Source organism: Lissotriton helveticus, chromosome 7 (assembly GCF_964261635.1).
Source record: "Lissotriton helveticus chromosome 7, aLisHel1.1, whole genome shotgun sequence".
NCBI classification, from domain to species: Eukaryota; Metazoa; Chordata; class Amphibia; order Caudata; family Salamandridae; genus Lissotriton; species Lissotriton helveticus.
In genome coordinates, this window is record NC_136068.1 from 1,263,104,242 (window position 1) to 1,263,117,445 (window position 13,204).

Sequence of the window (13,204 nt, forward strand, 5' to 3'; positions counted from 1 at the left end):
TGTTGACAGGGATGTTGAGCATTTTGTTCACGATTGTTGTGAATGCATAGTTAGCGACAAATCACAGGTTACTCATCCTTCGCCTGTTGAACCCATTGTAGTGAACAACATTCCCTGGTCCAAGTTGGCTTTGGACATTGCTGGACCCTATGGTCTCATTGGTACCACTCCTAAGTATGTTCTGGCGTTAGTTGACTATATGACTAAGTGGCCTGAGGTGAGGTTCGTGTACTCTATCAGTTCATCTGTAGTGATTAGGTTTTTACAGGACATTTTTTCCAGAGAGGGTTTTCCTGAGGAAATAGTATCCGATAATGGTACGCAATTTTCAAGGAAGTTGGGATCAAACATATTTGTACGTCACTTTATCATCCCCGCAGCAACAGTTCGGTTGAGTGTTTCAACTGTGGAGTCAAGAAGCACCTTCAACTAGCCTTGGTAAATGGTTTACATTGGAGTCAAGCGGTTGGTGATATGTTGTGGGCTGTGAGGACTACTCCACATGTTTCGACTGGTGTTGCTCCTTTTACATTGTTGCGGTGAAGGGTTGCTGGTTCCAAATTAAACAAGGAATCGATGTCTAGGAAAGTTGTGGATGATGCATGCTTAGGTGCTGTAGCTGATGTCAGAGCTTTGGTCCAGAAAAAGAATGACACTAGATCGGTTGTGGTGTCTCCATCCAAGGTGAAGGGGGGTGATTGGGTAAGGATAAAGAAACCTGGTTTTCTCCGCAAAGGTGAGTCGCGGTTTTCTTCTCCCAAGAGGGTGTCTGTGGTGAAGGATAGTGTTGTGGTGTTGGATGATGGTAAGGTTTGGAATAAGAATACGGTTTCTATTGTGCCTAGTTCCATGATCGAGAGTGTCAACAAGCGGTTAGGGGTTAATGTTTCTTCCACTTCTCCTAGTGTGGGTGGAAGGGTTGTGTGCGTTCTGCTGTTCCTGCCTCAAACCCACTGAGGACAACCTCCTCTAGAGCCAGATCTGTTCCTGCAAGGTTTCATGATTATATGATGGGGTAATGTTGTCCTTATCGCTGTGCTATTGTTGTCTTTATTTGTTATTTCCCTTGTTGTTTTTTCCTTTTGCTTCTGTTTCTCTTTCCTCCTTGTAGCTTGCTTCCATCTTTTCCTTTGTTTTCCTTTGTGTAGAAAGGGAGGTGTGTTGGGATTTGTCTGGTGTTTGTTTTTTCTTGTGCGCGCTCTGCATTCTCCATTGGAATGTTCCCTGCGTGGAACACACATGGAGGTTCTGGTCTCGGCAGTTGCTGCCGGGGAGACGCTGTGGCTGGATGCTAATTAATGCCCTCCAACTTACCTGACGTTTGGGCTTACATCATTTCAAAACTCATAAGGATATGTACATTCAATTAATTCATGATGATGACTTTCAGCATGAGGAAACCTATATATACCAGCATGGCAATAGATGGAGCTACAGACCCCCTATTGATGGTATCTGCTCCACCATACGTCCAAGTGCCAGCCGAGCTTTTGGACTTATTGAAGAGTATGTTTAAAAGATAACGGCTCCATGGTACCTCACCCATCAGTGCCAATGGTACTGTCACCTGTGACTCCTCAGTTTCCATCGTCTTCTACACAATATAACCCAGTCATTGTTCCTCTGCAAAGGTTCATTTCTAGTTGGCCCATTGTATGAACATCCTTAAGACACAGATGACTACTTTCCAGATTCCAAAGGTGATATTAGTAAGGAAAAGAGTACTGATGATGATCAGGGTGATAGCAACATGTCCTTTCTGGATGACCATATGCGTATGTGGGCTGCATATACCCCTTAAGAAATAACTCATCACGATTCAGTTCCTCACAATTCTCCACTTGAGATTAAGGATGAAAGTAAAGACAATTGTGATTTATATTTTAAAGATAAAGCTAAGAAATCCATCAGATCTATTCATATCGTAGACTACTGTTAGGAAGAAAGTCTAACTTATACGAGGAATCCAGCCACAATCTCAACATTTGGAGCTCCAGTAGAGAAAAAGTATAAGCTACCTGATACAACTGCTGCCAGTTTCTATAATCAAATTATGAATTATTCAGACAGCTCAACTGCGGTGCAACATCATTCACTCAACACTACAGATCCATGCACAGTATTCCCAGACAGGAAAGGGCACCAAGTGGACACCATAGGCAAGCATGTTAAAGTATTTGCAGCAACACTGACAAAGATTGCTAATGCCTGAACCATTGTATAATACTATATTAGAGAACTAAGGCACTACAACTCTGTTCTCATGGACAGATTGCCAGATGACTCCCAGTCTCAGGAAAAGGTTATCTTGAAGGAATGAGAATCTGAACCGTCCGCTCTTATTGATACCTTATTAAATGTCTCCAAAAGTGCCTTTTGCCAGTTGTCAACAGAAGCATGTCTATTAGCTTTGCAGCACATCGCTTAGATCTGAGGTGCAATCTAAGGCCCTAGTAATGCCCCCTGATGGGGAGCACCTCTTTCTTAAATGTGCAGTGAACGCCTTACAAGTCATCAAGGTCAATACTGACACAACGTTTCTTTGGGCGCTTTTCAAAATTACCAATGAACGGAATACTATGGCCAAAAAGATGGTATTATTAATAGTCTAATCCAATTAAAAATAATGTTACTATGGGCATAATGGAGAACATTACTCACAGTAAGGAAAGCACCATAAATCATCCAGTAAACAACAATGGAAAGAGCAGAGAGCCTCTAATAGCTAAGGCTAAGATTAAGCTTGTCAAACTTAACTCCTTGGCTTGCTGCCCCTTTGGACATCTATACTGTTGGGGGAAAGATACTGGTGTGTCTCCTGACCTGGCCAACACCACTTCATATTCTGGTATCCCCTTCCAATAGATTTTCTTTCAAGGCCATGTCCTCAACCCTTAAAGAAAGGAAACAATCTTGACCTAGAAGCTTTGCATGGAGAAATCTTACATTTCCTCTACAACAATGCAGCACAGTTAGTTGCGAAGGCCCTGCGAAATCGAGGGTTGTATTCAAGAATCTTCCTTTTCAAGAAAAAAAACAATCAGGAAATGGGGAACTATTTTAGAATAAGAGCGATCCACAAAATTCATCAAGAATGAAGGCTTCAAGATGGTGAGGACGTTGGATATACTTTAATCCAAGAATGGAGGGGATCATTTTGCACTCATACACCTAGAGGATATATATTCCTTGTTTGTCATAGAAAATATCTAAGGTTTAATGGTCAATGGTCAGATTTATAAGGTCAAGATATCAAAAGGCCCTGCTGTGGATGGGATTGCTTGTGGTCAAGCTGGACGTTGCAAGGGAGTGGAAAAGGGATGGGGCCCGACCTTGGATTTAAGATTTGGAAAGACTGGGCAGAGCATCAGTGGATTTACAAAAAACCCTGCACACCCAGCCCATGGACACAACAAATTGCACTCCAGTGAGCCTACATTGCATTTAGGTCTACAGGAAAGATCATTCTGCACTCCACCTTTTTAGGTCGAGCCTAGAGCCGTGCTCATGCGCTGCTTGCGAGACTTTTAGTAAGGTACTTTAGAAAGCTCACCAAGCTCACCACACGCTCGTGTGTTTTTTTTTCCCCGCACAGGCTATTGGGCTTTGCCAGGGTCTTTCCAAGAAAGACAGCACGCAATTGGGCAAAGGCGGGTGCATGTCCCGTCTTTGCTCCGCTCACCGGCTATTGCTTGCGGTTACCCGCACGGCCGACATCTGTTTTGAATTATTGTGCACAGGCGCGATAATTGAAAACAGAGAGGTCGCTGTGGGGCGTGCGCGCGCGCCACTCGCATGCTTGTTTTCTTTTGCTTCCATCATTACGTTACAGTTCTTATTTTTGAGTCCACTAAATGTGTCAAGGAAGGCGGCAGGAAACCTCACGTTCTCACGTTGATGTACCCGTGTACTGTTTGCTCTCTGCTTTTGTGTGCAATCTAATCTGCCTGCTCGGTAATTTAGTTCACCTGCTGTGCTTGATTGCGCTGTTTATTTATGAAATGCAACAGTCCTAACAACAGACCCGGAGGCATCGGGGTGCTTTCATAGCACTGTCCAGGCCTTGTACAAGAAGGGGGGATGCAGGGTGGGATGTTGGATGGCGTACAGTAAGGGTATGGTCCACCAGATTCAGGGCTGTCACCTGCCCACCTCTCTCACCTTCCCCCCATTCCCGTCTTTCCAGCTGACCCATTGAGTCGTTTCTCCGATCTGTTTTTTTGCACTAGCACCACGCCTGATCCCGAATTTGTCTCTCGTACCCCTTGCCACAATTTCTCTGTCATGTCTATCAATTTTTCTACAGTTGGTGCAAACATTGGCATTTTATGGTGCAGGTCGGAGGTGGGAGTTGATTATGTCAATCAAATGGCCCTAAATCCTTAAATCCCGTTGCCTGCTTTGGTTGAAAACGTGTTAATCATTTGCTGTATTCGTCCAGTGTAATGACCATATGTGGCTTCACTATGGTTACCGAGCACAATGAACCATCTCTCGTTGCCTGACTCGCGTAGATGCTAATTATCAAGTTCTTGTAGGCGTTATCCCTAAAATGTATATATTAAAATGCGCCTGGACGTGCATATAAAGAAACGGGCGCAGAGGCAAACTGTCACCCTTTGTCTGCCTCCCAAGTCTGTTTGGCAGCAGAAACAGAATACGTGCAAGCGGAATATTTGAAATATGATCTTTCTGCCTACAGAGAAGCCTCCGAACATATCCACCATCCATTGTCAACAATGAGGGCCAGCCAAGGCTGTGTAGTGACTGGGTAGCTGGGGGGGCATGGACAGTGGGGTGCTCATTAAAAAAAATCTGGTTGTTCTCATTTAACATGGTAGGCAGAAACATGTGCTTTTGTTGTTGTCTGCATTCAAAACAGAGGAGGGAAACACGCCATGAGATGAGGGACACAGCAGAAAGGAATGATTTCGCGCCATTGTGATCAGAGGCTGTACGGCCTTTGTCCGTACTTGTCAAAGGATGGACACACATAGGACATGTTGGGTTTGGAAAATTGGGCACGTATAAAGTAGAGATAAATAGATGTACAGTTAAATAAAAAATGTTATCAACACAAAGGGCAAAAGAGAGCGATATTTCATGAAATATATGTTGTATCCATTAAATACATAAAAGATTCTGAAGGCTTCGTTTTTCGTGTCCTCCTTTTAGCAGACCGTACAATGGTGCGGCGCTGTCCTACAAAAAGAGCATGGGACAGGAGCGCGGTACCTAGAGCCTTCGATACAAACATCACCAATTTGAAGGTGCAGCAGCTGTTGGCGTGCGACATAAAGATGGTGGACCCCCGCCCAGACGCCCGTCTTTCCTTAGTGAACAAAGAAAAAAAATGCTCTTCACCCCAACATAGCCTACGATGTTAAGCGTGAAATAAGGGAACTCGAGCATTACTGACTAAAAAAATACGAAAAAAACAAACGTATTTAATTTATAAGCTTAGGTGCATACCCTTGGGCCAGAGTTGTGGATCCGAAGCGAAGACCTACTGTATTATCAATTTATTTTCTTATATTTATCATGTAGCGCTTCACAAAGCGAGTTGTCATTGCGCAGTACAGCGTTTTACAGACGCACACCAGATGTATGCCTGCAACGCCATCATTCCAACTGAATAACTGCGCAGCCCAGTGCATCTTACAAACATTGTTTAGGTGTTCTTGGCTGCACGGCATCCAGAGGCAAACTGAAGGACTCCTGGACAATCCAGACACATTCATGCAAACATATATTCATTTTTAGGTCTCGCCTGAGACAGCCAATGCGCTGTCTCTTCGAGAGACGTTTAGTAAGTGGCTTTTAAAAGTGCCACCTGAGGCTTTTCTTGGCCTCAAGCTTGCGTTCACGAGCGCGTGCACGCGCGCAGCCGCCATCTGTCTTTCCTCCATCTCGCCGTCATGGCTCATAAAGCACAGCGCTCTCCCAAGCGCCTCGCTCTGCCCTTCCCCACCTCCTTGTCAGCTTCTCTTAGTACAAGCTTCGCGCGTCGCGTGGTCTATGCTTGTTTTATCTAACCAGCGCACTCCATCTCCTAATGTTACAACCTCACCGACCTAACAAATACACTGCAGTTTCAGTCCCTGAGCCCTGTGCTCGCTCTTCAGAGTGCAGAATGTAAAAGATATTTTAACGACGCGTAGGATTTTATATTAAAATAATGATGTCACTCAACACCACAAAGCCCACCTTGATCACCCTGCTTTAAGGTGGTAACCCGAGAGGCAGTGCAGGCAGCGGGCCAGAATAAAGAGACCCTTCTTCGGCTGTTACTAAAGTAAGGGCAGGTGGGAAGGTCACAGTTGTTAGAATACCTTTATTATGACCCAACAAACGTCAAAAGAAACTGCGCAGATTGCGTTTTTTTCATGAGCAAAAGTCTACTACATCCACATGCCCCTAAAAAAAAAAAACTCTTGTTGCAGAGAATCTCAGATTTTTTTGCATTTACTTATCCTCTGCAAATTTGTAATTCTGAAAGCAGTTTGGCGTTGAACTTAATGTCAAACGTTCTGTTCTTAAACCGCCACAAAATGTTGTATTGAATTAAAGGGGACACCCAGGTCTTGATAAAGCTGCCTCAAAATTAAATAAAAAGATGGCAACTTTTGGGGACATTTTGTGCAAATCCACAGTGTATGCAAGACTTTCCATGAAGAAAGCTGTGTGACAATGGCTGTGCATTCCCATGGCAGGCAGTAAATGTGTGCACTCACAAGTCTCCTCGAAGCGCTAGCCACCCTTTGACGGTGCCTCATGCAGACGCAGGGACTCGGTGTTTAGTGTACTTCGCTCAAGCACTAACACAGCCCCTCTCTGATAGTCGTTGTTTTCTCTGTTGAGTTGTTTGTTGTGTTTTCTTCCCACGCGGGTGCTGGCCTCGCTCTGACAACTGCTTTTTCACATGAGTTGCGCTCCTCCGGGCCTGGAATTCTCTAGACCCTTCGAGTAGAATAGAGGCCCGCCTGCATGGTTTGTGCCCGGGAGCCCCTCCAAGTCGAGGTGGGTAAAGCGCGGGCCCTGTTGAGCGTTTTAGGTGGAGATCTCATTATATACTCTTTTACCTTGTTAATAGGTCTGGGGATCATTGTTTAGCACTTGAAGGTAATCAAACTATGCTTTGCTTGAGAAAGTTTAGTCAGCTTTTTAGGCGCCTCCTTTTGATGTTTCTCTGCTTTTGTCGTGACACATTGCCTGCTGAGCTGCTTTCGGTTGTGTATTTGATCACTCTAGTTTGTTACTTGGTGATCATTATTGCTGCCCTAAGTACAGTATCCAAAATTGGAGAAAAATCGACTATTCATATATAATTCGAAGAAATGGAAACAAATGTGCCCTTTTTGCACTGCTGCCCATGTTCACTGTTGCCCCCTGTATAGTGTCCCTTTTCACGTGGTGATTTATTTAATTGGTAACCCAGGGTGTTTCCTAACATAAGGTATTTTTTTGTTGTTGCAGTTTTATATAGCGCAAACTCTACCCGAAGGTATTGGAGCGCGTTACATGAGTACACATTCATTTTTGGTAGGCACAGGGAGATTAAGTGATTCGCCCAGAATTATAGGATGTTGAGCTGATGCGTGGTATCAATTGCCTTTCGCACCAAGGACATTGTGCTGCATAACTAAATACTTATAAGGTCCCAAAAGCGAGACCAATTAGCTATGCCAATGCTTGTTTATTATTTTCAAGAAGCCATAGCGTTGAATAAAAGCTGGAGGTTCATACCGTGCTTAGATGACTGAAGCATCCCCCAGACTGTGTTTTTCGCAGCTAACTGTAAGTAGAAGGGGCCTTCTTGATGAAGATTACATACTGATTAGGAAACAATCAAGTTATTCGGCTAATCAGTTTTAAACCAATTAGATGCACACATGGCCGTTTGAAATGGAGCCCCAGTGTGTTTGACAGGCCAAGTGGAAAATCTGCCTGCTTCAGGGTCAGGCTGGTGACAGTATGTAAACACGGGCATGAGAAGGCACTATGCCACTCCAGTAGAATAACTCTCACTAAATCAGTGGTGGCAGCTGAACATGTGCACAGAGGTGGCAGCTGAACATGTGCACGCACACAGATAATTATTTGCAAATAACTAAGAAAGATAGTGTGAGCAGTTTGGAGGAAAAACACGTCTAAGATTAGGGTAAAAGAATGAGGGATATAGAGTACATGATAAAGGGAAGTACGAAACATGGTGTTATGGGTTCGTTCGTTGGCTAGGATTATGGTTATTTAAACGTTTGGAAAGTGGTAACACTTAGGGTTACACCTTAGGTTTTGCGATTTATTGGAGAAAAAATACTATGGGTATTCACACCTGTAGAGAAAAAGAACACTAAAATGTTTTATTACTTTTCCATTTCCCTATTAAAATATATTCTCATTAAACGCTTCTCGATTTGTACTTACTACTTAAAATCTTCCCCCTTTTTTTAGTTTTGGTAGCCATGTTTTCAAAACTTCCCACTGTCCCATCGTTTTTAATCCGTTGCTTTTAATTCCTCTCTTCCTCCCAGTGTTGCTTTCAGTTCTCTCCCACCCTCCCATCGTTGCTTTTAATTTCCAAATGCCACCCAGGAAGAAGAAGCGTGCAGCTGAGCCAAACATGTATTCTTGAATCACACTGCATGGCCCAGTATGTAGTAATTGTAGTTAATCCATAGCAGCACATGGTCCAGGATAGTGTGCTGCATGGCTAAACAGTTATAAGGTCCCAAAGGCGAGACCTATTGGCTATGCCAATGCTTGTTGTACATGCAAGTACATTGCTCAGAGTGTAATTATGTGATGATAATGATGATTTATATGCATGTCCTGTATCCTATGTGTCTGACCTAGCCTTGGTTTTGTTCTGTTTTGTTCAAAAACATAATAACATATTTTTTCAAAAAAAAGAATTATCAGTTCAATACCCTTGCATTGGGCCTCTACACAAGTCCATGAGTCTTTACAAAACAGGCATATCACCTGTAGCAGCACATGCATGCCATCTTGGGGTGCAAGTCTTCCATTATTTGGCAACCCGCACATCTAGGTACCCAACAAATCAGACTGACATTGGACATGGTGACATCAGTTTTTATCCCTGCAACTGAGATGTTGTTTCTAGGAGCACAGATTTATTTTGGATAGTTGGAAAGTGTTTCCCTCACAAGAAAGAGGCTTGTGATGGATGAACCAAGCCCGGATACTGATGCAAAAATCCAAATTGCAGCAGGCAAATTCAGGATACTACTACGAATGATGTATTATAGCTTTTCTTTAACTACCTCTAGGATGCTTGTGAGTACATTCAGATTTTCAAAATCCACAACTGCATTTCACAAAAGATGCCAATCTGATTTGCTGAATGATTACTGAGGATGCAGGGAATAATTCAAGCATGCAACTCTATGAAAGATACCAATGCCGGAGGAGTGTAGTTACAGGAAAGCAACTATTTTCTTACGTGGCTTTTCAAGAAAAGATTTAGCTGTATATGGGATGCTGGAGAAGTTCAAATGCTTACATTGTCTTTGCAGAAAGCCTTGACTTCCTCAGCAGTGCACTCCTGGCCGCCTTTCAGCCTTAAACAGGCACAGACCTCTTCTCCCATCCGCTCATCGTCTATGCCAACCACCTTGGGAGGAAGAGACAGTTGTCAGTCAAGGACTTCACAGACAACTCCATCCACAAATAATTATTTCTTTCAAATATACATCAGCACAAATGCAGGTTGTCCTTCCATCAACATTACATCTACAAGCAGCTCCTTTGATGTCTGTAATGTCTGCCTGTTTTGTACCTACATTTGTGTACAGTACTCTGACACCAGTGACGCCTGGCTTGCACTATACAAATAAATACAGCATACCGGTGTACAGTCATAATATCGAGTCAATTATTTCGACTGGACAGAATATCGAGTAAAAAATATAGAATGGACATAATATCGACTAGACATAATATAGACAACAAAAATATCGACTAGAGAAAATTAATATCGAATAGAATGGACATAATATCGAATCAAAAATATAGAATGGACATAATATCGACTAGACATAATATAGACAACAAAAATATCGAATTTAAGGTAAGTTAATAATAATTTTTATTTTTTGTGTAATATAAGTCTGTAGCGGGTTGTGGGTTTATAGGGGAATAGGGTGGGAAGTAATTTAATTCTAATTAATTAAATATGTTAATTTATTTATTGATATATATTTAGAATTAATTGTTAATTAATTATTAATTGGTAATTAATTAAAATATAATTGGTAATTAATTATAATTGATTAATTGATAAATATTTTAATTTTAGTAATTTATTTTCTGTAGCGGGTTGTGGGTTTATAGGGGAATAGGGTGGGAAGTAATTTAATTATAATTAATTAAATATGTTAATTTATTTATTGATAATAATTTAGAATTAATTGTTAATTAATTATTAATTGGTAATTAATTAAAATATAATTGGTAATTAATTATAATTGATTAATTGATAAATATTTTAATTTTAGTAATTTATTTTCTGTAGCGGGTTGTGGGTTTATAGGGGAATAGGGTGGGAAGTAATTTAATTATAATTAATTAAATATGTTAATTTATTTATTGATATTTTTTAAAAATTAATTGCTAATTAATTATTAATTGGTAATTAATTAAAATATAATTGGTAATTAATTATAATTGATTAATTGATAAATATTTTAATTTTAGGGTTCAGGGTCAGTTTTCAGTTTTTGGGTAAAGGGGTATTTTTAGGGTTCAGGGTCAGTTTTCAGTTTTTGGGTAAAGGGGTATTTTTAGGGTTCAGGGTCAGTTTTCAGTTTTTGGGGTAAAGGGGTATTTTTAGGGTTCAGGGTCAGTTTTCAGTTTGTAGGTAAAGGGGTATTTTTAGGGTTCAGGGTCAGTTTTCAGTTTTTGGGTAAAGGGGTATTTTTAGGGTTCAGGGTCAGTTTTCAGTTTTTGGGTAAAGGGGTATTTTTAGGGTTCAGGGTCAGTTTTCAGTTTTTGGGGTAAAGGGGTATTTTTAGGGTTCAGGGTCAGTTTTCAGTTTGTAGGTAAAGGGGTATTTTTAGGGTTCAGGGTCAGTTTTCAGTTTTTGGGTAAAGGGGTATTTTTAGGGTTCAGGGTCAGTTTTCAGTTTTTGGGGTAAAGGGGTATTTTTAGGGTTCAGGGTCAGTTTTCAGTTTGTAGGTAAAGGGGTATTTTTAGGGTTCAGGGTCAGTTTTCAGTTTTTGGGTAAAGGGGTATTTTTAGGGTTCAGGGTCAGTTTTCAGTTTTCGGGTAAAGGGGTATTTTTAGGGTTCAGGGTCAGTTTTCAGTTTATGGGTAAAGGGGTATTTTTAGGGTTCAGGGTCAGTTTTGGGTTTTTGGGGTACAGGGGTACTTTGTAAAAATAAAGTAAAATTACATTTAAATTACATTTATTTAATAAAATTAAATTATATTAAATTATATTATAATATTTTTTATTAATTTATATTCAAAAAATTATTATATACTTACCAATACTTATGTTGTAATGGTATGCGTTGTAAAGGTATATGCGTTGTAAAATCTTGCGTTGTAAATGTATGCGTTGTAAAAGTTTTTGCGCTGTAAAAGTTTTGTTGTAATGGTAGGCGTTGTAAAAGTATGCGTTGTAACGTCATACATCCCTGGAGTGGGAATAGTAATTTTAACCTCTACGCTATCCAGCGCTTTCCCTACTGTTGCACCCACTGGAGTGGGAGTAGTAAATTTTACCTCTACGCTATCCAACACTTTTGCTAATGTTGAACTTACTATAGTTGTAACAATAAATTTTAAACATTTTCTAAAATGTTATATATGTTTATTTAATAATATGTTTAAATATATATATATATATATATATATACATATATATATATATATATATGTGTGTGTGTAATTTTTGGTGATATAATTTTTTTAATTATATAAATTATTTATTAAAATTATATTTTTTTAATAATTATTTCTAAGTTTATATTAAATATATTTATTACTATATTAGTTTTAACTTACTTTTAAGACATTTTAAAAAATCGATATTTTGACAGTCTATATTTTTGTAAGTCGATATTTTGGAGTCGATATTTTGGTACTTACCTGTTTGAAGATAGGGAGTCGATATTTTGTCAATCGATATTTTTGACTCGATATTTGTGTATCTCGATATTTGTGTCGTCGATATTATGTCAGTGATCCCAGCATACCATACAAAGAACTCCTGGTGCATTGCGTCTGTTCTAAAACCATAACATACAATGGACTGAGCCGAGCAGAATAGCATAAATTAAAAATAATTCCTGGTGTACTGGTCATATCTGCATGCAAACAACAAAATAAACTCTTGGAGAAATATGTATGTTCCTAATTACATGGAATATATCCAAAAAAATGGGAGGTACCCCTGTGATCTGTGGCAGGGAAGGGGGTGCAGTAATAGGACAACAACGAGATCCCTGGCTTTACGTGATCACTGTCACCAATAACCGAGAGTTTTCCTAGTGGACCAGATGTATTTTCAGGCAAACAATAATATATGTTTTTCAAATATTGGACTATTTAGGCAAAATGTAAACAGTTAGACCCATAAAATTATTTCTACACAGACGAAAATATCAATCAAACAATTTTTTAGATAATATAAAAAAGTTTTCAAATTTTATTATTCCACTCCCAAATTGGGTTACAATCTAACATATAAAAAAACCATCATGTAATTTATGCATCAAAATTAGAATTTAAAACAGTAGTCAAAGTTAAAACAGTAGTCGACGCAGCGTTTCGGTGCTTTTTTTCTTTTTGTCACCTTCTTCAGGACGTTTTAAAAAAACAATTGACTCCAATAGCTCTATGAATAAAATAAAAATATTTCAATTTCATTTCTGTGCAAAAAGAATTTCACCTATTTGCCTAGTCTCAAATGTCAATTGATTCTATAAGTATAATCTATTCGGCCACACTCATCAAAATTAAAACTCTCACTTTATCTTTAGGAGCATCCATTTACACATTTCTTGTGAATGCCCTATGTTCAGTAGTACTTATATAAAGATTCAATCACACACTCTTCTATTGTGCTTTATAATACATATTTAAGGCCTGACTATATGGCCTGTTCACTCTACCTGTTTTTGTGTCAGCGATTGGTTGCAAAAGAATTACTTTCTGCGAAGTTTCAGCACATATT

At 39.8% G+C, this 13,204-nt stretch overlaps 1 protein-coding gene across 1 annotated transcript in view; it reads right to left on the minus strand.

The window, feature by feature from the left end:
• The window catches only part of ACSF2 (acyl-CoA synthetase family member 2), a 795,127-nt gene that overhangs the window by 38,066 nt on the left and 743,857 nt on the right, over nt 1-13,204 (minus strand). Inside the window, exon 14 of the mRNA XM_078654457.1 lies at nt 9,527-9,637. Coding sequence (XP_078510583.1) covers nt 9,527-9,637 — 111 coding nt within the window. The remainder of the gene's footprint in view (nt 1-9,526; nt 9,638-13,204) is intronic.